The 25015-nt window shown below is 38.9% G+C and overlaps 1 protein-coding gene across 2 annotated transcripts in view; it reads left to right on the top strand.

The window, feature by feature from the left end:
- The window catches only part of NKD1 (NKD1, WNT signaling pathway inhibitor), a 111966-nt gene extending 98770 nt beyond the window's left edge, over window positions 1-13196 (top strand). For both annotated transcript variants that reach the window (XM_027646788.1, XM_027646787.1), the window contains 4 exons: window positions 484-631; window positions 1646-1730; window positions 5380-5510; window positions 6241-13196. In XM_027646788.1, the coding sequence (XP_027502589.1) occupies window positions 484-631; window positions 1646-1730; window positions 5380-5510; window positions 6241-6815 (939 nt within the window). In that variant the 3' untranslated portion in view covers window positions 6816-13196. The remainder of the gene's footprint in view (window positions 1-483; window positions 632-1645; window positions 1731-5379; window positions 5511-6240) is intronic.
- Window positions 13197-25015: the final 11819 nt, after the last annotated feature.

The raw sequence follows: 25015 nt of genomic DNA, 5'->3' as shown, positions 1-25015 counted from the left end.
CAGACATCGTTTATTTCCAAACATAAGATTTAGAGTTTTGAAACTTCTCTTAGTGGTTTTCTTCTAGATAATGAACCATTTAACTATCCCAAGTGGAAAAAAAAAGAAGTGGGAAGACTGCAATGCCCAAGATTTCCTTCAATTTCTGTATTTGTTTTGGCCATGTGTACTAAATTTTTAATGGAGTGTGAGTGGTTAGTTCTGGCTTCTGCTGAAATCAAAGAAAAGGCAGAACACCATTTTGCTGATTCACAGGTTGGGAAACCTGAATATCTTCTGTTGCTGTTATTGTTTTGATTTGCCCTAATTCATAAGTCTATGTGATACGGATTGTAAGGTTCTGTGAGGTTGAACTCTTTTAAATTAAGTGACTTCTGAGGATATTTCAGCATTTATTATTCCCAAGCCCAAAATAGATGAGAACTGTGGGTTTCATACCATTTTCACAGTACTGTGTTTTTTTGTGTTTCAATCCAACTATAGGATATTACCAGCTTGCTTCACACCATCTATGAGGTAGTTGATGCATCAGTAAACCATTCTCCCAGTTCCAGCAAAACTCTGCGAGTGAAACTTACTGTGGCACCAGATGGCAGCCAGAAGAAAAAGAGCATCTTGTTAAATCATACTGGTAAGGATGTGCAATCAGCCATTGGAAAAATTAAAAAAGACTTCTGGAGTGCCTTGAAAATCCATCTCTTTATTTTGTTAATACAAATAAAGACATGAATAAAGGCAAATAATTGTGCAGTATTTTAAACCCCATGAACCTGCTTTATGATCTTGGTTGTAAAATTGCCTCATTCCTTTGAGTGTCAGTTTAGCAAATTAGGGTTCCCTCTCCTGATTGATTGCTTCTTGTAACCCCTATGTTGTGTAATTGTCTTTGTGTACTGCAAGGCAGATTTAAGGCCTTTTTCACTGGTACCACTCTAATTCTGCTGATATTACAGTGCTTGGTTTGTATGGAAGCAGGTGTAGCAGTATAAAATGTTTTTTGCTATCCCTGCTCTTGGGTAAAAATAAAAAATTAAGCATAAGTAACATATATGAATCTATGCATAAAAATTGCACATTTTTTGTGCTGGCATTATAAAAATGCTTATACCCTGATGGCTTATCCAACTTATATTCACTGTAATAATAGTTGTATCAGCATAATTACTTCAGTAGGTAAAGTAGTACTAAGTTGAAATACTTCAAAGTATTTAAAGTAATACTTCAGTAGAAAATGTGGGCATCTCATCTAAAAGGAGAGCCTTGTTACCTCAGTTTTAATAATACATCCACTCTATCAAGTGCAGACATAAGCAGATCTGCACTGCTGGGGAACTATGTGATGAGTTAGTACAGCATTGAGTTGCAAACTGCTGAGCCCTCCTGAGGGACAAGCATTTCAGAGTGAATGTGGCTCCATTTGGGCTGCCACATGGTGTGCAGCCTAACCCTGACTGATGTCCTGCAGTCAAGGTTATATCTGCTTAAAATCTGTCGTGCAGACAAGAGCACATTTGGTAAGGTTACATGACATGATAACGTTACATCTTGATCTACCGACAGGAAAGGATGTGTTTGCAGTGTAGCACGTTAGTTATGCTGATCAGCAGGAACAGTAATGTGAGAATAATATACATTCTCTTGGCAGATTTGCAGAGTGCCAGGCATAGAGCTGAAAACAAAGCTAATGAAGAAGCAAGAAGCTCTGAGAAGAAGCAACGGGCTTCGCTCAGGTAAGGGGAGAGAACCCTGACTCCTGACAGGCACTGGGCACGTCCGAGGAAACCTCAGCCACTGCTTTCTTGCTTGTTTGTTTTATTTTTTAAAATTATGTTAAAATAGAGGAATATCAGGAGTTTTCACTGTGGAACCATGAGCAGATTTCATGGGTGGATACTTTGTATATTAAAACAAAACAAAAAAACCCAAAAAATACTGACATTTTCTTCCTCTGTGAGCTCTTTGGAGGATGTGTATTGCCTTTTTAGATGCTATCTGCAAATAAGTGAGGTTTATAGCACAGCACGGGTCTATCTTGGTTGCCAGGTCATAACCAGAACAGAGAGCTAACAAGTCATCTTGGTGTATAGCTTTGATATGTTTTAAGATTTTATGTTTCACACTAAGGCGGAGGGAAGTGTTTGCTGAAATGTTACAGAAATGACATTGACTCATTCATTACATTCGTTTCTTCAGCTGCAAGTTAATAAAAAACAAACAAACAAAAGTAAACCAAAACCCAAACTCCACACATTTTTGGCTTTCGTTGGTTTTAGGGATATTTGTCTGAATACATAACAAACTTATCAGGAGAAGAAGTATTCAGTCTTATTAAAAATGACAAGAGAACAGTACCTCCCTTTTTTGGATAGAGAAAAAATGCTAGTAAATTATCCCAGTACAATCAGATTTGAGATTAAAAGAAGAGTTAAATTACTGTTAATCTTCTGTCAGCAGCTCTGTACAAAATCTTCTGTGCAACTGAATGATTTTACTTGCTGGCCCAACTGTAGTGTTCAGATTCCCTCTGCCCATTAGCAAAGCTTTGCCCTGTGTGAATTCAATAGACTGTTTTTGTTTGATAATTTAGTGCAAAAATCCCCTTTCAGTTTGAAGTCTCCCTCTCATTCACCTTAAAATCCTGGTTCTGCAAATGTAGTGTTTCTATGAAGGGCAGGCACTTCCAAATAAATCCACAGTCAGAGAAGCATCCAATGCTGGAAAAAAATGTTTGTCCTTCTCATCCCTTTACTTGAAGGCTTCATAGACAGAACAAATCTGTATCTTGGCCTGAGCAGATCAGCATCAGACAATGGTCAGCATCTGACAGTTTTTATTACATCCCATTAAATGTGGACAGAGCAAAGAGTGTGCTGTTCACATGTGTATGTTCCAGGGATATTTGTGCAGCCTGGCCAAGTTGATAACCCTCAGGAAAGCTGCTGAGACTCACATCAGAATCTCACAATATTAATACAGAGGCTTCCCCTTTGAAAGCAGCAATGAGGACTTGTGAGAAGTGCACACATTTCACAAATTCAGTCACTTAGGAATTCTAGGCGAGGTGTGATTAATATTCAAGATAAAATGGATAGAAATGTTTTTATCCTGAAGGTTGGGAGATAGATGGGTTAGATTTTTCATCTGCTGGAAGCTACAGGCAGGAGTTTTCACCTGTAGGGCTAATACAAGTATCAAGATAAGTAGCTAGATTCATGACTAGATAGCCTAGTTCTCCCTGACTGACTTAAACTCTATGTTCTGGGTAAGTGAGGCTTTCAGAAAATGTCCCTGAGTTTTTCTGCCCTCTGCTCTGTCACTGCTCTATTCCCCTTTCCTGATACATTGTTATGTGCTTATTACCATCAGGATGACACTCCAGCGTGGGAATTTTAGAAAGGGCTTTCATACACTCCACAAACACTTCAGCAGATGCCATTTTTTATTAAAACCAAAACTGAACCAAAGCAAAAAACCAGTAACAAGACTGTGTATTTTTACACAGTTCTTGATGCATGGTTGATGCATGCCTGAGTCTTCCCATGTGTGTGCAAGAGAGCACTGTGGGGCTGGATGCCAGACACTTCAGTTCTCAGAAGTACTTGAAGTCATCTTTGACACTGGAGCACATCTCTCATCAGTGTATAATTGTGTATAATTGCTTCACTGCGTATATTTGCATGGATATTGTTGAACGTCATCTTGCATGTACGAAAGCTATTAAAATGTAGGGTTGAGGCAGTACTGACATAGTTCTTCTTCGCTGTCTTGATGAGAGATTGAATTTATTACAGTAACAAAAAACCAGGTTCCCAGTTAACTTTGTTTCCAACAGACAGTGCTGTATACAGTGTTGCTTAATTGTGTTGGATCAAATTCAAGGATGTTTTTTCTGGGTGAACTGTGCATTGTCTTCAGCACATGTGTGCAAGTCCCAATGGTTTCTGTAGGTGAAGTTGCCTGGTAACTTCAATTAGACAGGTTCTAGCCCCAAACACCTTTTAAGTTGACCTGCTAAAGCGTAACAACCTGTAAAGGTGTGTCTGAGGCAGGAAAGGTACTGTGTTGGCTGTGTATCCAAAAAATAAAGAATATCTGGACATTCCTTCTTTTTTTTGACAGTACCCCATGTCACTAGAGTTCAAAGCTGACTCAGAGTCTTTAAAGCTTACCTGCTTTCCAGGCAGACTCTCCTCCATTCAGGAGACTCTATCTCTATCAAAGTAGAACAAAATGATCTTCCAGGTAGGTCAAGTCTTGCGACTTTTATCAAAGAAACTGTAGACCTGTGTCTGACAGAGACACGGGGGGACTCAGTTCTGTAAGTCCCTGAACAGTACTATGCTACCAGGAAAACTGTCTGTGCCAAAGCTCTGTGGGATCAGCAGCCTCTGGAAACTTGGAAATGTGTTAATAGACTCAAAGCAGAGCACTGGGCACCATACAGTAAAGAGCCCATATTTAGCAACTGGTGTAGGATAGAAGGCCAAATTCTGGTCTTAGGTTGACATCAGCGCAATTGCACAGAAAAAGAGCAAAGTCAATCTTGTGGTCTTGGAGACTGAACTGTCTGAATGACAGGCAGGAACTTAACCAAGAGTCTTCTGCTTATCCTCTTCTTTATATTGAAAATATTTTCATATTTGCAGACATCCATTTAAATTACTGAATTAAGTTGTTTGGCATTATGGGCTACAATACTGTAAACCTCTGCCTCATTTTTTCTGCCTCATAAATGAATGGTATTTCAGATATTCATTCTCAGGAAATAGTTCTGCTATAAATAAATTGCAAAGCTGAGCAGGAAAAGGAGTTGAGATTCTAAAGCCAGTGTCTGATCTAACCTTATTAATCATACTTTGGAAAGGAGTTTACCTTTGGGTGTCTTACCAACACCTTCTCTTCTCAGACTCTCTCTAGTTCCTACATCTGTGCTGTTGCCTGTCTTTCTGAAGCAGATACACATGAACATTTATCTGACATGAGTCTTAGCCCAGTGCTTCCTGACAGCGGTGGGAATGGTTGTGAATCAAACAGCAGATTTTCTTTGGCATGCCCAAATTGGAGAATCAGTTGAATGGTTTGGCCCCAAGACAAAGTGTAATAAACCCCAGGAGCATTTTTATTTTTTTTTGCACACATGATGCAATTTGAAAGCCTCCTTTGCTTTGCAACATCGAGGATGATTTATGTGAGGGAAAGGAACAGCCAGTTCAGGCCTATCGATTTAGCAAATCTGGTCATCCAGAATTTCAAGCGTTTGTTTTTTTCTTTGTGAGCAACTCCTGTCACTTCAAAGGGGTCATTAGTTGTTGGTTTGCAGATGGTGATAACAACTTTAAAGAAGTTCTGCTGAATAGTAATTTTGCTTCCTGCTGACAGATACCACCAGAGTGAGAACAATCCAGAGCAAAGTGGGTGCTATCGTCACTGTGTTGATGAGAACATTGAAAGGAGAAACCACTATTTGGATCTTGCAGGAATAGAAAACTACACATCAAAGTTTGGGCCAGGTAATTGATGTTACAACTTCATCATCTTTTCTTTGTTCAGTTGCATGTTCCATATCAGGGACAGAGAATTGTGAACCTGTGTGATTTGTCTGTGGTGACTTACTGGGAGGAATAGTGAATACTGCAAGATAACTGCTGGTGAAGGTGGTATCACAACGGATGGCTAATGTGCTGCAAGACTGCTTTGATGTACTTGTTTGTGTAGCTAAACTTGGAGGTGAGCCTAGAAGAACAATCTTTACATCTAAATTATTTAGTCTATGGGTGAGGGAAGGATTGACTTTTGGATGTTGGAGCTTGTTGCTGAGATGATGCCAGCACATATTTTGTACTCACTATTGACCCAAAAATAGAAGAATGTGGGTTCACACCTGGAATTTTGGCTTCTGTCCCCAAATTAAAGAGATTTGGATTTCCTTCCTTTCCCTACCCTCTGCCAGGATTTTACTGTTCCACTCGCAGTTATTTTGGTGACCAAGAGAAGGTGATGTAAAGATGCTTATACACACACACACACACACACGTTCATTCTTCTGTTGATAGGTATATATATTTGTATGTGTATTATTTACTGGTCAGAATAATTAAATGTAATTAATCTAGACAGCTATAATTGCGTTCACTTCCTTAGGAAAAATTTGTTCTGCCGATAATGCTGTCCCTGCCAACTGCATGCTACTAATTAAAACTTTGAAATACTAGATGACTAACTCAGCTTGTTATTTCCTAGGATCTCCTCCAGCAGCCCAAAAACATGACCCACCAGGCAGAATTGTGAATCAAACTAGATCCCGTTCTCACGAGCCTGAAACCTTCCATGCTCATCATAGGAAATCTCAAGTGGTGGATCCAAACCACATCAATCTGGCTGAAAGTTCATATGCCAAGATTGCAGAAATCCAGCAGAGGCTCCGGAACCAGGACTCAAACAAGCACTTTGTGAGGTCTCCCAAAACCCAGGGCAAAAATGTCGCCCCCTTGCATCCTGGAAGGGCAGTTAGAAATAAACCTTTTCAAGGGGTACCTATGCCCATGGCTTCCCCAAGTGCACGGGTGGGCCAGAATCTACCTTACCTTCCCTTGCAATCTCAACAGATTCACAAGAAGCATAAGCAGAGGGCAAAGGAGAATCACCAAATGTGCAAAACCTTCCAGTCTCCAGGGACAGTTGTGGAAAAGGAACATGTGAGAGACCTGCCCACAGTCATTTTATATGAAGGCCAAGTTGGACAAATGATACAAAGACATGAACACCACCACCACCACGAGCACCACCACCACTACCACCACTTCTACCAGACATAGAAGAGATCCCACCAACATCCTCCAAGAATCATCCCACATGAAGGAAATGCATTCTTGTGATACCAGAACTAAGGCATTACTATGATTAATATTATTATTACTCCATTAATATTCAGCTTGCATATATTTTAGAGGTTATATGGAACTCTTGAAACTTACCCTATTTATGTGTTGTGGAACCGCATAGCTTACTCAAACACCTTGTGGATTTTTTTTGTTTGTTTTTGTTTGTAAGTGGCTTGTAAAACAGCAAACAGCCATAGCTTTTTGAGCTGTGATTTCATACAGGTCGTCAACGCACTTCTTTACAAGTACTACTTCCATTGTAATAGGAAAGATACTTCAAACACTCTTGCAGACATCTAGCTTACCACTCTGCTGTATGTCGGCTGATCGCACACAAGCCTTTTATCAGGGGAGCAATGTTCGAAGAGTTGGACTCCAGAGATACTCAGATAATGGAAAATACAAACAGCTGCTACCTCTAGTATTATTCAGATTTTATTTTCTTTTTATTGATTGTAATGTACTACAGGGGGGAAATTTAATATACTGCCTTCATGTAGCCTGTTTGTGTTCACATCCTTTCAAATTACCTTAATTGCGAGGAAATATTGGCTAAACTTGTCAACAGGGCTACGTTTGTATGACTCACACTTTATTTTCTTGGAGATTCTTCATTGACACAAGTACAGTCTGTTATATACTGGGTAATATTTAAATATACTTCTTTTATTTTTTTTTTTTCTCTTGCTTATTCTCCACTCTGTTTGGGGTAACCATATGAAAAGAGAAGGATGTGAAACGGGGTTTTCCAAAGCATCACTAGACTTTAGTGCTTGGGCCATAAGTATCATTCATAGAGGTTTGAGAAGGAGAGGGGTTGACTGGGGGGTTTGTTTTGTTTAAATCCACAGTTCTTTGTTTTGAGAAAGAATTGAGGAAAATATACTTTCTCACTTTAAATGTTGGCAAATATATATAAAATATAAATATAAATATATATATATAAATATGCACACTCTCAGGTACATTTTGTTGTGTTTTAGAAATCTGTGGTTTGAATATTAACTTTTTTTTTTCCCCACAACAGTGACCTTTCGGAAACATATCCCATGGCATTTTCTTGGTGCCTCCAATTTAAATTTCCCAAGCACCTACCAGTTTGTGCTTCTCCCATTTTAGAGACGATTCAACATGTACAAAAGGTGTCATTCACAATCATTCTGGCCTCTTCTGCTTTTTCCATATCAAAGGGCTTCCATTCCATGAAGGAGAATGAGACCACACTCACAAGACCTTAATGGCTGCTGAGAAATTTGAAGGTCAAAAGCAAATTGGAAAAGTGAAAAAAAAAAAGGGTCAGTACATTCAAATTTTGCTTTCTTTGGAGCCCGGATTTATAATAGATTCAGTTGGGTTTTGTACAGATCACCATTTTACAGGCAGAAACTGACTGAAAACACCTACATTTCTTTTGAAACATTCAAGTAGAGAACTCTTACATGGAAACATAATTGTTCTATAAACGTATTTTCTTTCGGTTTTAATTATTTTTAATGTTGTGGTATTTTGTCAATAGTATATATTGTAAAATGTAACTATCCAACATTGATATAAGCCCTTTATGATTAGGGTATCTTTTTTTCTGACTAGAGTTTTGATCAGTCCAAAATGGGGTATTACCTTATTGCTGACCAGTTTTAGAGGAATGCTGTCCTTTCTAAGAACATGGAGACATCACCTTTTAAAGAACAGTGGAAAACCTTGCCTTTTCATGAAATTTGAATAGAATCACTGCTTCCTGGTAATTAGGTCCATCTCTTGTCTCCCTGGATCAGCAGATGTTTAGACTTATTGTCCTCTTTAAAAAATCTGGTTTATTTTATTTTTTTTAGCTGTCAACAGCATGTTCTGTTAAATTTAAAAAAATGTTTTTAAAATGTGTTTGATCTGTGTGACAACTATACTGTTCTGTTTATTTTAAAATTCCTAAAGTCCAAAAATATTTATATGCAGAATTTTCTGTGTTGAAAATATGAAAAGGCCACAAATTTGGTTAGTTACCACTGAGTTGTTCTAGTCTAAGCCTTTTTTGCTGCTTGTGTATCATTCTTTTTCAGTGTATATATAATTATGGACTGCAAAAAAAAAAAAAAAAAGGCATTTATATGTCTAGTAGAAGGAATAAGCTTATTTATATTATAGTGTTAACAAAGTCTGATGTATTCAAGTGACTTACATTATACCGCATGCAAACACACAGTGTACATTCCATCCAAGAAGGGATGCCATGCTATTTGTTTTGAAGGAGTAACTAAAGCTGTTCTCTTTTCAGTAGAGCATATACCAGAAAGACTGAGAGGTGGAAATTGTAGTCAATTTTTTAAATGTAGATTATTGCTGAAAACCAGAAAATATTCTGGACAACTTGAGTGCTTTCAGAACTGTGAGGTTTTCTAAGAAAGGGAAGCAAAGGAGTATAAATGCTCTTTCACCCAAAGATATTTTGCCGGAAAAGATAACAGCACCAATAACAAAACCCCATCTGATTGAGAGGTGTGCAGTACTTGCTGTGCCAAGCAAACTCTGAAATAGAACACAACTGACTATTGCATTGATTTGTTTAGGTTTATTATATTTGGAGATTCAAAAGACAAATTCTGCCTTGCTCAGATTCTGTGAAACACAAATACATTTTAATAACGTGGCATCCCCATACTAAACCTTTACACCAGCCATGTATGAATATACAGTATCTAAATACTGTGTTGCAGTTGTGTTATGTGCATTAAGTGTGAATAACATGTAGCACAGATTCTTTTCACAGAACCTTAAATTTCCGTATCTTTTAAATATGTTTGCTTTTCAGTATTTTGTATAGTAAATATAGATGGTTTTGACTAAATGCTTTATTTATTTAACAGCAAAAACTGTGCCAAGAGAACCCCCTGTTAATTAAAGTTTTAATAGTTCAGAAAGTATATTTCCTTCTTCTTGTTGTGGACTTCAGGGGCTTATTGCAATTGCTCTCAGTGCTTGCAGATCCCACTGATGAAAGAGTTTGCATTAATGTTTTTGGGAACAGGATCAGGAAATTACGTATGGACTGGGTGTGCTTTGGTTTTATATTTAAGCTATCAAGTTTCAAAGTTAAATTTCTTGTCCCCTGCTGTTAGACCTGTGTTGAATAACTGATTTTTCACCTTGTTATTAATTCTAAGAAACCTTTTTTTAAAAAAAAAATATTATTTTAAGTTGTTCAAAACTATAGCTGAATCAAGATTTAAAATAAATTTGTTTCTGGTTAAACAAAACATTTTATTTCCAAGGGAAAAAATATCAGAGTTGAGTATATTGTTACTATTTAAAAGCAAAATGGAGGAGCATCAAGTCATTTCAGATGAAAACTCCAGCCTTTTCACTGACTTTTTCAGTTTTTACACAAGGCAGTTCAGCAAAACAAAACCGATCCCAAAATTTGCACTATTTGCTGAAAAAATTCAATGGAAAAATTTTGCTCACCTCTACCAGCTGCAATTCTGGGAAAGACAGTTTTTTGAAAAGAAGGATTGATAAGATCTTCTCGCAACTTCATGACCACCTAATATGGAGTAAACTAAGCTAAGGCTGTGTAGTAAAATCTCTGTCCCAGAGAAATCTCTGGCAAGACTGCCAGATTCCCACTGGCTGCAGGGAGCCTATAATTTCATTCCAGGAAGGTGGGTTTGAAGTCTACATAATGTGCAGCCAGTAATTTCAGTATTTATTTTTTATGCATCTTACTGCTGATGGGTTTGTAGTAGCTAATATTAAATGGAAGTTTTACTGTAAGATATCAAGCTGGTAAATTAACTAAGATTGGCAGCAAATACTGTGCTTTATACTGATATCACTGGAGGACTTCAAGACACTTTCAAATGTGTTTGAAACATCCACATGTCATTTAATCATTGCTAGAAATGAAGACCCAGTTCTGCCCTTGGATGATGAGGTACAGATGCTCCTGGCATATTGGCAGACCAGCCCCTTAGGGCCATATCAAATTAAAAAGCCAAGTATATGACCTCTGTAATCATGAGGACAGAGTAGCAAGGTTTAGCTGGAGAAGTACCTTAAAGATATAAGTGTGTGTGTGTATATATATATATATGTCTGTGTGTGTGTGTCCTCTGGCAGAAGTTAGTGAGTGGAACAAGATGGATTTTGACAGAGGTGTTTTTTTAAAAAGGGATCAGTACTGTGTATGCTTGACTGTCTACAAGTTGCCACATAAATATACAGATACGATGAATGCATACTGTTCTCCATATGTCATTGTGTACCTCAATTATTGAATGACAGATTTCATTTGTATTCCAATTAACAGGAAAGTTGGGCCCCCTGGGGCCTAGATTATACTTGAGAAAAATTCATCATGCTAGAAAATTTGCAAAAACATTCACCATAATTTTTGCCTGGAGTACAGGCAAGAATGTTCATGTTTGGAAACATGTCAGCTAATCACATCTCACCTTTAATTACCTTGATGCAATTCATCAAGATCTGAAAATATGTTTTCAAACATGACTTATTCATGGCTTTGCTGGGAACCAAGTCTTATTCAGCATCCTGTTAGTTATCAGACTTCTTTTTTTAAAATGTACCAAGCAGAAACATGTTTGGAAATCCATGAAATAAAAATTAAACTTAATGTGTTTTCTAAATAGCTTCTGGAAGAAGATTTCTTTCCTAATGCACTTAGCAGCAAAACCAGCCTCAAATTATGACATAATAATTTATTTTCTTTGCATATTTGACAGATGTTGAGTTGATTTGATTTTGAAGGGGCTGTTTTGGGATCTTTTTGTGTTGTTGTGTGTACCTGTAAAATTCGTTCAAAACAGTCTAAAAGGAACAGACATAGAAAAGCAAATAACTTTATACTGAAATTATTCAATAGACATTGAACTGCATATTACTTGAAGCTTGGATTATAATTACTAAATAACAAGGTTTTCAATGATGTTTTAATTTACTTTTATATTTCTATGTAATTCAAGACAATTCAATTCTAAATGCCATAAAATTACAGGAATCATATGGATGAGGTCTTCTAATTTCTTTTTTTTTTTTTAAATAGCAGGACAAGGACTATTCAGGTAGATTACTGTGAGGGTTAGAGCTGTGAAGAAAGACTGGAAAGAGAAGGACAGAAAGATTTGAGAAATGTAGGGATAGCATAGAAATGTCCAACAGAGGGACTGGGGCAGACACACAAGAGGCAGGAAAATGCTGTATGGAGGAGCTATATTCATATTACTTTTTTGAATCTCTTATGGTACATTTATTGCTTATAAAATAGCAACAGTAGTTCATAAAAAGCTTTTCACTGGGAAAACTTGAAAGACTTTCTACAAGAGGTTGATCTCCAGTGTGCGGGGGGAGGCACAAGGAAGGAAAGTTGCAGATAATCACCACTGGGGCTGTGGCAGAATAAGGAATGATGCCCCGGTTTCCTGAGTCCCTGTCCGAGCCGAGGGAAAATTTTTTATAAGCAGAGGTGTTTCTACAGATGCTTTGAATATTCTTTAGAACATATTTTGAATAGTGGCATCATTTCTTTTTCTCTTTGATTACAAACACACATAAGTTGGTCAAATGTTACCCAAAGCTTTGCTGTTTGTCCTGATTTTTCTAAACACTAAGCACTAACTAAAATATGCCTGTGAAATCTACTGACACAACAGATAATTTTTATATCACAAGGAATGGCAGACTGGGCCTATTGGCTGTCTCATTAGGCTTGTCTCGTTTTGGGGCATGAGAGTAGGAAGTTCCAGAATTTTTTTTTAAGAATGTTGAAGATATAATATTTAAGGGGCTTCATAAATTTGGCAATGGGCAAATGTTAACAATATCAGGCATGCTGGCAATGAAGTGCACTGCGCTTTCTGGTTTTTAGGACATGTCTATGAAGTGGGATTTGTGTCTTCCTTCGAGTGCCTAGTCCACAGAGACAAAGCAGATGTAATTACTACCAGCTAAGAGATGTACTCTTTTGGTATTTTATTGTGTGGATGAAGATATGGGGTTCAGATCCTTCTGGTGCTGAGTGCTTATTCTTACACTTGTTCCTTCCTGTTCTGTTCTATTCACGAAGTATAGCACGCTGAGGCTTTGTGAATTTTCTAAAGAAACACCTAACAAACTGGGCCAAATTTGTCTTCAGCTTCATAAATGGAAGCCAGGAGAGCCCCATGCATGTCTTGGAATTTGGACCTTACAAATGCAGTTTGCTATATGAGTCATCATTTTTTCTTGTACTAATTTCAGATATTTGATAAGCTCTTTTTATGGTTTACAAGTTTAAAAAGACAAATAAAACTTTGTAGATTAAAACCTTGGTTTGGAGGTTGTATTTTGTCTGTTCTCACTGACAGTCTGTGAATAGCCTTTTTCTGTGGGCTTCAGGCTTAAACCTACAAAGTGACTTTGGAGTGGGTGTTTATAGTTCTTTGCTTGCTTGTTCACAGGATAAGACTGTTGATAGATGAATAAAGTGCCACTTGAGGTTGTTAACAACCATGACTGGTAACTCTAGTTCAACTAAGATAAACAGTGAAATGCTATGGCAATTAGCATTAAGGTCTCACTTGGCCAGTGCTGATTTTTAAAGCTGTAGATACAGTGCTTTATAGATATCCATGGCTGGGAGGTCTGAAGCTATTCTCATCCTTGCTCTAGTGCTGTATGGACTCCTCTGTGGTGTGTGCACACAACATTTCTGCATGTTCATTCCATTTCTGCATTGCCATTAGGAAGTAGGAGTACAAAAATTGGAATGTCTTGGTCCAAAGCAATTAACCCTCTCACCCTGCAAGGAGTGGAAGGGAGGAAAAGCTCAATTAAAGAGACTTGGAGTTTCCAGTAAGAGCGAAAGTATGAAGTGGAGCAATATGCAGCACTGTGGGCCTCACATTCCTCCTGTCTCTTTACAGCCTTCTCAGGGAATATTTTTTACTTTTGATGTCTGTAGTCACAACTTGCTGTTTGAATGAGGTCAGACCCTCAGTGAATCTGTGGATGTGACTTCCATTGGTTTCAATGGCAAATTTGTAACTTTGTGCAGCTTTAGTGGATCAACAGATGTAAACAGAGGTACTTCAATTTACACTCTCTTGGAATCAGGGTCCTGGAACACTCCTAGATTGCACTGATCAGGGACAGGTTTTTATAAGAACTTTCCTGGTCTAATAAATGGATGCTAAAATCAATTAATTTAAAGACTACAATCTTGACATCTTATGAGTCTGAAACATGGAGTCATTTTTGCTAGTAACTATGAATTAAAGGAGCAAGTCATTGTGTTTTCGGGAGCAGGGCAAGACTGTCATACCTTCCTCTGCTATAAACATCACCACTGCAGCCCCTTTTCCTATAGCTGAATCAGGAATTCAGCATTCACAGGATATTATGTGTCTGCTGATCTCTCTAACAATAGTTAATGAAGTTTGTTTTACTTGGAGCCTTTGTTCATATAGATACTTCTTCTATAGCCCACAACTGTAAAGGAAATCCTCTGAACAGGAGACCTCACCACGAGCATCCGGTGTGCCCTGTTACTCATCTCCCCTAGGATGTGCAGGATGGAATTACTCCAAAGAAATGGTCCAAAATTTCTTCTTCCCAGCACTCAAGAGGTATGTTCACTATGTCTGTGACACCAACAGAGAAAACCTAGGAGGAAAAATGATTCTGAGACAGGTAACTGTCCTTTTTCCTCAAGAGGGGCATCAGTGTCTCACAGTGTCTAATCATTCCCCTTCAACCCCAGTACATTGGGTTTCTGTGGAATATCTGAGATGTGTGACAAGCAGGTGCTTGTACTTAGTAAGGCCTTAGATTCTAGAATGCTCTTCCATCCCTTTAGTCAGTTTGGAAAGATGTCACCGTGAAAATAACTTGAACAAGACAATTTTTTCGCTGCTGACTTTCTGTTGTACCCTTTCATGGGCTTAAAATCCACTTATCTGAAAGTGAGCAGTTACGTTTTGTCCTTTTTCATCATTTAAATGCATCTTCTTGATCTGAAGAAATAAAAGCAATTTAAAAAATTAGAGATTTTGTTTTCATATGTGCTGCCAAGTCTGATACTGCAAAGTAACTGCTGAATTGGCACAAGCAGTCTGAGAGAGCCAGCAGATTTAGGAAGGGAGAAGATAAACCTTATTATGTTTCTTTGCCAAAGGAGAAAAGAAACGATATTGACTTAAATGTGGGAAATTTAAAAGGGGCCATATGTTCTCACTTTGTGCTTTGTTTCTAATAGATAGACAGAAATCTTTGAAGTGTGGATTGGCACAGTAGGGTGCATGCTTCTGTAGAGAAAAGATGCTAAATGGGGAGGATGTGAGGGGGCACATGAAACTCTATTAGCCATGCAACAGCAAAGAGAGAAAGGCAAATCCAATGATAATGTACATCTGTTTCAGGGAATTTATAAGCTTTGAACATTTTTTATGTGCAGATAAGTGGATCCTTTTCTTACCATAACTTAGAACTTCAAAGCAGATTGTGTGGATAATGCAAATTGCTGAAATATGAGATTTTCCTACAAAGAGGTTTCCAAAAAAGAAAAAAAAAAAAAGAATTAAGGCTAATTGATGCCACAGTCTTTTATGTACAGTGTAAAAACTCTACAAAAATTGATTTTTATGAACTAAGAAATTGATGAAAATATGTTGAAGTCTGCTGTTTGCATTCAGAGACTGTAGTTTGAAACTGAGTTTCTGTGAATTAAACATTTGTCTCCCATATCACTACAGCAATATTGTAACATAAATTAAGATATGTAGCCAAGCTGTAATTGTATCAAAGTCTGCCATGTCATAGAAATGTAAAATGCATGAGTGTGGCATGATATGCAACACCTGATGTTAACATCACTGTCAAGGTAGTGAAGCAGGAATTTCTGGGATATGAGAAAAAAATGATTACAAGAGACAAAAATTAATGGGAAGGGGGAGTCAGGAGGTGGAGAATACTGATATGGTTAACCTCAGGAGCAGATGAATGTGTAACTTCTTAACTGCTCAGAAAAATTAGTTGTTCTCTGAACTGGGAGGTTACAGCCAGGCTTGGGGGTGCCAACTGCATTCCAGCTGGGAGATATGAATGTCCCAGCTGAAAGGCCAAGGCTGTGACACTCTGTGAAAGAAATGACATAAGAGACAGGACTTTGAAGACCCTCATTTATTACATGTAGTGCATAGGGGCATTCCCTTCTCCTCTTGGCAGACTCAGACTATAAAGCCAGCTTTGTCCTCCTTCCTGTGCCATAAATAGGGGTGTTGAGGCTTATCCTGATGCTGAACACAGAGGCAACTAGAAGTGGGAACTCACGCTTATTGCTGAGTCTTTCCTCGATACTGGCTTCATTGGCCAGCTGGGAATCTTCAGTAGATGGTTTTTTTCTTGTTTCCATATGAAAAGACCATCAAAACCTCACTTGGTTGTTTTTGCTTTTATTCCTAAATCCTTATACAATCTTAATCACTGTGTATCATGGCAGGAGATCTTCTGGGGAAAATACCAGGCCTCAATAACCTGAAATAAGCTACATTCCCTCATACTTCATGTCAGGACTTGTTCTTCTGCCCCAAACCCGCCTCAGCTGAGGTGGGAGGAAGCACCAGCTCTGCCCCCTCATCTCATGCTGGCAGTGACTCAAAAATGCTTCCCCCTCTCTCCAACAGGCATGATTGCCCTTAAAAGAGTTGATTTTTTTTCAGTATTTTGGCTCTGGAGGGTGGCCCTAGGATGGGATGAGCACTGTGAGGCTGCAGGATTCCTTTCCATCCACTGCCACATGACAGAACTCCCCTGAGGTAATGAAACAATTTACTTCATGATTTAGGCCAAAATATTCTGTTTTAGGCAATCAGCAAAGGCTGGCAGAGGGTTAAACTTGAGACAATCCCGCCTTTTCTATTTACAACTGTACCCCAACAGCAGGGCAAGGGCAGTAGGCAGCGATGTTGAAAAGAACAGCTGCATGCCATCAGACTAAAGATAGAAACATGAAGCATGTGGACTAATTAAGTTCCCAAGTGGCAGTGTACAAAGTGTACAGACCAAACAGAACAGTGCCTTCTGCTTGTTTTGATCAACTCTGTTTCTATCACTTTGATGAAAATAACCGCTTGATTTGTCGCTGGCTGTGGCTGCCAAGGGATCCCTCACACCCCGAGCTCGGTCGATGCCGCCCTCGTGGTGGCCATTGCACAACCAGGGTGTGACTGTGGCTTCCCATGGCTGCAAGGGGGCCAGTCAGCAGCACTGACTGCCAGGGGAAAAGCATGAAAAATATTCAGAACTTTTGAATTTAGTTTCTTTCCTTTTTTTTTTTTTTTCCAGTCAGATATAATATTAGACACTTTCACCCTAAATAGGATGAAGTGGGCATGCTCTGACCAGCTTAGCACGACACCATGGACTTTAATTTTTTATTTTTCCTCTTCTGATGTCTTTCAGTCATTTCTTTTTTTCCTTCGGGGGGCCCAGCAGTCTCTTGGTTAGGTTTGTCAGCTTGCTTGCTAACTGGTTTGTAGCCCTGGTAACTTTTGATGTAGACTGCATGGGAACCAGAACACACCCCCCACCAGCACTTTTTTTTTTTTTCTCAGAGTTCTGAGAAGAAAACTACCTTAAGGATAAACATGAAGAAAAAAATTAATCTGAAAATCATCTTCCATGTGGAAAATGAATTTGTGATGTTTCAAAGTCTCTTATGTTCCAGTAGGAGGCAAAAGGGACACTTTGGGGCAGTAATCCCACGAGCCGCTCTAGCAAGTTCCAAGAGAGAAAGGCTTGGCTCAGCTGTAGTTTTTGCAGTTTACAAGTTGTAAAGCTTGAGGGGCTGGGGCAATTTTGAATTTTTTGCTTGTAATGATGCTCAGACTGAAAGATGAAAATGCTCAATGTGAAGAGATACTCTTTCCTTCTTGTAAGTGTAATGGTCAACTCTAAGTTTGCATTGCTAAACTGCTTCAATTAGAAGCATAGGACAGACTACGAATTTTCTTTTACTCCAGTACAGCATCCAGTGAATTCTGAAACTTAAATTTAATTCTATTTTAATTCCAGACTTAATCTCTTAGCTCAAACCTGGAGTTTCCAGAAGGTAGTATCATGGATGGCTACTTCATTCATCATCACATTATTGTAAGATACAAACATACTTTCTTTATTGTGACCTTTCTTTCTAAGTTATGCTTGTTTTAATACTTTTACAGTCCCATTTTTCATTTTTTGAGATCTAAGTGCTCAACCCTAACTTGTTTAACTGTAAGCCACAAGTAACTGACTCCTTGAGGAAATTATGGGTCAACAAAGCTACATCTTCATGCACAGCCCTGATGTCCTGTAAGCTGTCAGTGCTCACTGGAACATACAGAGGATATTGTAAAGGCTGCTGTGCTGTTGATGAGTTAAAAGACTGTTATTCTTTACAGTAAGGGCTTAAATTGCTCATATATTTTATCATGATTGATTTTCAAAATTCTACCAATAGACAGTTAGATACAATTAAGTCCTTAATCATTTTGTTTGATACAGTATAGTACTTCAATTAACAGCAAGATTGTCAGCTCTAATATCCTATAGTGGCCACTTGCAGTAGATCTATTTTTTTCTCTTCCTTGTTCTCTTACTACTGAAGGAGTTCAAACATCTAACTCCTACTTCTGAGCTTCTCAGGTAAGGAGAATACTGTGTAGATAATATTTTTAAGTTGAGAGTTATAATAGTTTGAAGGATGATAGCACTTCTTAGGCCTTTGAAAAGATATGTGAACTGGTTTTCTCTCTTAATTGCGAGAGTCCATTTGGGGAAGGATAAATGAGAGTCTGATGTTACTGTGGTACTATGCACTGTAGTGCCAAGCAAAAAATAAAACATACCCACTGTTTTCTGACAGATTTCAGAGATATTGGAAATATTCAACAGAAGTATTTGGATCACTACTTGTTATCTACCACTGTGGAGAAAGTGGACCAGTTTCCTTAACCAGGGTTTGGAGCTACATGAGATCAGTTAATTAGGCAAGTAATGAGCAGGTTTATTTATGAAATTTCTGGAGATGACTATGCCTCATAAAGGCCCCAAATCTGCATTACCAAATATTACCAAAATAGGTAATGCTTGCAGGTACTTTAGCTTAGCAGTACAGTTCTGACTGCAGCCAGTGCTGCATGTGTTTAAGGGATGGGAAAAACTTCTGAACATCAAGTTACTTCCCACAGCTTCTCAGCAGAGACTGCCTTGAGGTGTGCAGCAAACAGGTGTTCCTGTCCTTTCCAGTATCCCAATCTCTTGTGCTGGGGACTGGTCTCATTGTTATAGTTCTGGTGATTCTTTTTGCTCTTATTAAATGCACTGTATTTAGTTCTCTATTTTTGTTTGTGGTTATGTTTTAGTCTTTTAACATGGGGAAGAATTTCAGAGAGGGAAGCTCTTTCCCTTGGGGAGCTACTGGATGTGTTCAAGCAACATAGTGGGGTGTCAGAGGGTCTTGGTAGGACTGCAAGGAGGCTGCAAGGAGTGCAGGAGCAGCAGAAGCTGCAGCCCAGCCTTGGAGTGCTTCAATCCCTGCTGGCTACATCTTAGAAAGTCCTGGGGTTGCATGAAACCATGGCTAGAAATAAGGTTTGTTCAGGCTGGAGAAGTTCCCTCACCTGAATGCATCCAAACTGGTAGAGAAGTGACTGCTGCTGCTGCAGACAAGGGCATAGTTTGTGACTAGATGTAGGTATCTTAAACTGGCACAGTGCTGCTTGAGAATTTAATCTGCTTCCTTTACCTTTCTGTCTCTGCTGCTATACAGCTTTTACAAAACTAATAAGGGCTTCTTGCAGCTGAGTTGATACTGAGAACTATTTCCTTAAGAATAGTCTAATGCTTAATGAGAATATTTGTGGTGATTTGACCAGGCCTTATTTTGGGCTCAAGAAAAAAGGGGGATAAATATGGCTTATAGATGGTGTGTTTTTCAGTGTTTGTCCTGGGAAACAAAGGGATCACACAGGATTTCACCTGCCTATATTATATTATACCTCCAAACACTTCTTTTCAAAAACATCTGATAGGGAGCCTGAAAAAGGGGCTATAGAGTGGGACTTGAGCACTAGCAGCAAAGCTGAGGGGAAGAAGTGAATGTAATACTGATAGGCATTACTCAATGTTCAACCTTCAAGCACAGCAAAACACTAAATTATTGTGAGATTTCTTTTACTTTAAGTGATACAAGTAACACTGAGAACACTTTTTTTTTCTGTTAAACATTTTAATCCTGGCACTCTTGGCCAGCTAATAACAATAGTGAAACCAGAAAGATTCACCTGTGTCTCAGAGATCAACAGGCAATTTCTCTAAGGTAGACTGAGTCAGTGCTTTGACAAGGAGGGAATCTCACTGGAATATTGTTGAAAGCAGAGAGCAGAATAACAATGAATGTCAGGAGCACTGGGTGCTCAGAGGAGTTGAATGCAGAGGGCAACAGTGACAGAAACTAAACTCCAAAAGCTAGAAATAAAACGGTTAAGTCACACACAATTTTTTACAGTCAGAAGGTGCTGCAAAAATCTGCCAAGTCTGTCAAAAAAGCCTGTACTAACAATGGTATTTTTAGGCAATATCGTTCTCCTCAAAATCCACATTAATTCATGAGTACTTTTTTTCCCCTGACACTCAAAATATCTGCTGGAAAGCCTTTTCTGTTCTTATGCAAGTGCCTGTCAGCCAAGGGGAAAGGACTGATGCTCTGAGGCTTCCATTTTCAAACCTGGCATATTTCAGGAACCATCTCTGAAAACTCAGTGTTCTTTGGTAAGAGGCACCCTTTTTATTTGGTTGGCTCTAGCATGCCAGGTAATTATTGTTTTTTCGTCTAATGTGTATTTTGATTGTGGGGGCAGAAAGAACACAATATAACCATATACTGAACCATCTTTTAGCCTCGGTACCTACAAACTTGCTCATTCTGCTGCTCAGTAGTGGTTGCAAAGACAGAAACGGTACCATAAAATGGGCTCAGGTGTTTGTTTTGTTTTAAGCACTTGAGAGGCATAAACTGTCTTTCAGTTTTCTTCAATGTTCCATTGACAGTCTACAGGTTTGGATCTTTCCAAGAAAACAGAAGAGGTTTTTGGGTTGATCTGTGTGAATTATTTGCTCTTTTTAATCTTGGTCCGTTTTAGCTTGGTTTCTGACTCTTTCAAAGTAAGTTTCAAACCATACCATTGGTGGAGAAGGGCTTTCTCAAAATATAGGCTTAATAAAAGGTTTATTTGGTGCAAGCTTAACTAGGTAACGATTGCTTCCTGTTTAGTGAAGATTGGCTAGCAAGGGTTGTCTCTTGGCTCCCTGCACACTTTGAGCCAGAGGAGATGGTGCCCCGTCAGTAAAGCTGATTAGGTTTCATCCACACACAGTCACATCTGTGAATTTTTGCAGAGCCATCTTCAAATACTTCTTTCAGAGAGAGACATCAACATGGTTTATGCCAAACTTAAATTAGAGGTCAGTCAGAACCTCACAGGCTTGAATAAAATAAAACAAGGTAGACAAGGTTTAGCTATTAAGCCCCTCTGTACCAAGGCTTAGTTGCCTGACAGAATTAGCATCACCTGGGCTCCACTGAGTAATAAGAGCAGGCAGGCAGCTGTATAAGTGCCACTGGGCAGCAGAGTAATAGAGAGCCCTGGAGAAGCTTCTGTGACAGTGGAGGGCAGTTACAGGATTAGACACACAAAACCCCATCCAAACTCACAGCAAAATCAAATGGCATCTCTCCTTCTACTGTGACAGAAGCTGGATGAGGCCTCCCATGAATTGTAACGAATAGTTATATTAATCCACTGCTATGTAGCTGTTAAAATCCTGCATCTCCTTCGCTGGGATGACGGTGCAAGGCTAAATCACCATGGATATTCGATTGCATTCTGGCTCATGTAGCTGTAAGAGCATTACGAGGCAGCATTTTATCTAAGGAGACTGCTCTCTACAGTACTCACAACAAATCTCAACTTATTGAAACTCCAGTGATTAAATGTTTTACAGACCCCTGCAACATCAGAAGACTCTGTGAAATAGGCATGGCTGCTTTCAATATGATCTCATAGGGATCTGATTACCATTTTGGCTCTCTTCTCACAGTCATTCAAGTGGACCCTCAAGGAAGCGTAACCCTTTCACTTTCAGATTTTCTCAGTGTGCTAAACACTTGCTCAGGGGTAAAAGCCTTGAGTACAAAACCTGTGACACTGGAGCCAAATAGTGAAACTCATGGTATCTGTGCTGGTCTTGAGCACAATACAGCAAGAAATGAGGTTAAAGTAGTTATATGTGTCGTTTTGGAAAAAATCAGGTACAAAACTGAAAATATAGCAGAAAGTCTGGATTAAATACATTCTTGCTGAATTGGGTGTGGTTAAGTGTTTGACATATGTTCTTGTGTTGGCACCAATTATTGATAAAATTCTGTTTGAAAGGAGTAGCCGACACTACAGTACGTGCAGAGCCTATGCGCATCCAGTTGCTTAAAATGTAGTTCCTGCAGATTAACAGTGTGACCAAAGTTTTCATTCCCCTCCTTTTGGAGCAGTCACATTACAAATGCACATCAAAGAAAATGAGCTCTGTTCTGACTTACAGTCTAGGCATGTTCCTGACAAACCACATCTGATGAAGAGTCTTAAAGAAATAGCACAAGCAACACTGCCAGCAGCAAAACAACAAAAGGGCTGGCCCCTTCCACCAATAAAGGGAGCCTGGTTAATCAAAGGATTTTGTACCAGGGAGAGGAACTGTGTGCTTTACGTTGAAGCAATGCAGTTGAATGATACATATGTAATGACCTACCTCGGCAGCATTTGAACAAATCACATTTAATTACATATCTTTTCCTCCCATGATATTCTTCGCAGTTTCACTGCAGTCTGGGAAATCAATAACAAATGTTCATTTTTAATGTCTCTGTTCTCTAGCCTTGGATTAATTATGCACATTCCTTCTGTCCTTATAAGGACAGGGCAGTTCTTCACTTCAAACAATGAAAGCAAACACGCAAAGAAAACCTCCCTTCTTAGTATTCAAAACAATAGGAACATGAATTATGAACCAAATCTTGTCTTTCCTATTGTGGTATGCAGCATCTTCTGATAAGGTATGCCTGGCTTCCTCCCAGGGCTATTGGCACTTTTTGTGACTGTTACGGTGCTGAGGAAATCAACTTTGGTTTCATGACCAGAGTTAGCTGCCGAGTCAAGCACCCGCAAGGAATTGGTACAGCTCTGTTTTACTGCTGGCTATTTGCTTCCATGGCCAAACCAAACAACATCTCTTATTGCACAATTCCTTTATCTACAGCGTAGGAATGACCATGCTTTTGTAAATCCCTCTCAGTGACCTGTGAATGAAAAACTCAGCACAAGCAGAGTCATTATCAGCATTAGTGAGGTGACGCTGGGGTTCGTGACACTCCTTGTGTGCAAAGTCACAGGTCCGAAGCAAATGAGCTCTTTAAATAAAGTGTGTTCCTTCAAGAGGCTGCAGTTTAGGCACCAGGGCCCATATTTAACAGACTGCAATGAGACGTGGCTTGATGTTTTACCAGGAACAAAATATTTATACAAGTTTGGTGAAAATAGCGAAGATTTTCACATATTCATGGGGAAAACAGTAGTATTTCTTTAAGGGAAAAAAGAGCAAACTACAAGTTCCCCTGGTCTTGGCAAATCATGAGGCGTTTTTCATTTTGTAACATCAAAGTCGGCTCCTCTTCTTTGATGTCTTCACATGCTGTTTAAGGTAAAGCATGAATGAAGAAATGTCAATCTGCAAGGTGTCCATGTAGTTTATGCTGAACACTGAAGAGGACTTGTAGATAAAAGGCAAACACAAGGTTTGATAATGAATGTCCAACAAGGAGGTGTGCATATCTAAAAGGAAACACTCAGCTGGAGAACAGCTCTGCAAACCTCAAAACTCTGCTTAGCCCAAGTTTAAGAGATTAAGAAAAAGTGGATTTTTTAAAAAGTATAGAATCAAGACGGGAATTTGGCAAAAAAAAGCCTTGTTGTTCTATAAGAAATGAATGTTCTGTCAGTGGTTTTACCTAACAATAATGAGTGTACCACCCACTGTGCTTAATTTGACAAGGTATCATTTTGAGAAGATGCAGAGTTAATACTGGGAAAAGCATCAGAGAGGAAAGTATAAACCAGCACAGTTCATTTTGGAAATTTATAGTGGTTGCTTTGTGGTCTCTAGTGTCTTAACATTGACAAAAGATGTGTGCTGAATCAAACAAAGGAAAGTGTCAATTATTTAACTGGGTTTGTACCTAGGATCTAGAGACTGTAATGGAGTGATAGTCACTTGGGGAGGCTAAGCAGTTTTGGGATGAAGAGGAAGGCACATTCTGGATCCAAACCAGATATTTTTTGTGAGGAGAACATCCAGTGATGTTACTGGAAAATTAACTGTAGAAGGGGGTGTTACTACTGTATCTTCTTGCTGCTAGCATTGAATTTAAGTTTCTTTTTCGTTATTCTTGAAGCTGTAAAAGGCTGTTTTGATGAACTGTGTGTGCTTTGCTTGATTTACTCACAGAGCAAGTGCACCGGGCGTGTTGCCCTGGAAAAGGGAGCACCCATGGGGGCTGCGATGGGAGTCCGGGCTCTCTGCCAGTCAGTCTTTTCCTTTGCTGAGACAGCTCTGCGGGCTTGGAGTCTAAAATGTATCAACATCTTAATATTACCATCTGTCTGCTGGAAACTAGACTGAGACTGCAAAGTAGCTTTGATTAATGAAGAGGGTATAAAACCCCTGCAATGGGTGCCTGTTGCAATGGGAGGTATCTGAGTGAGTAATGTATACAGGTGAGTTCCCAGGCATAGCCAGACTCCTTTGGTGTGTATTGACCTGTATGACACTAAAATGAGCCTTTCCCGTTAAAATCAGAAATATTTGTCAGAACATAGAGATGACTGGATGTTTTCTGTGTGATAGTTAAGGAATAGATAGCCACAGAAATCCAGGGAAATAGGAGGTAAAACTCCATAGCTTCAGTCAAAGCTCTTAAATTCTTATCAGGCTCTTCTTCTGTGAATTGAGAATAATCAGAAGAAAACAATATTTAATAGCACTTTGAATATGGG

This window comes from Corapipo altera, unplaced genomic scaffold (genome assembly GCF_003945725.1).
Source record: "Corapipo altera isolate COAL_440 unplaced genomic scaffold, ASM394572v1 62, whole genome shotgun sequence".
Classification (NCBI taxonomy): Eukaryota; Metazoa; Chordata; class Aves; order Passeriformes; family Pipridae; genus Corapipo; species Corapipo altera.
The sequence above is the reverse complement of the archived record's forward strand: the minus strand, read 5'-3'. Positions and strand labels throughout refer to the sequence as shown.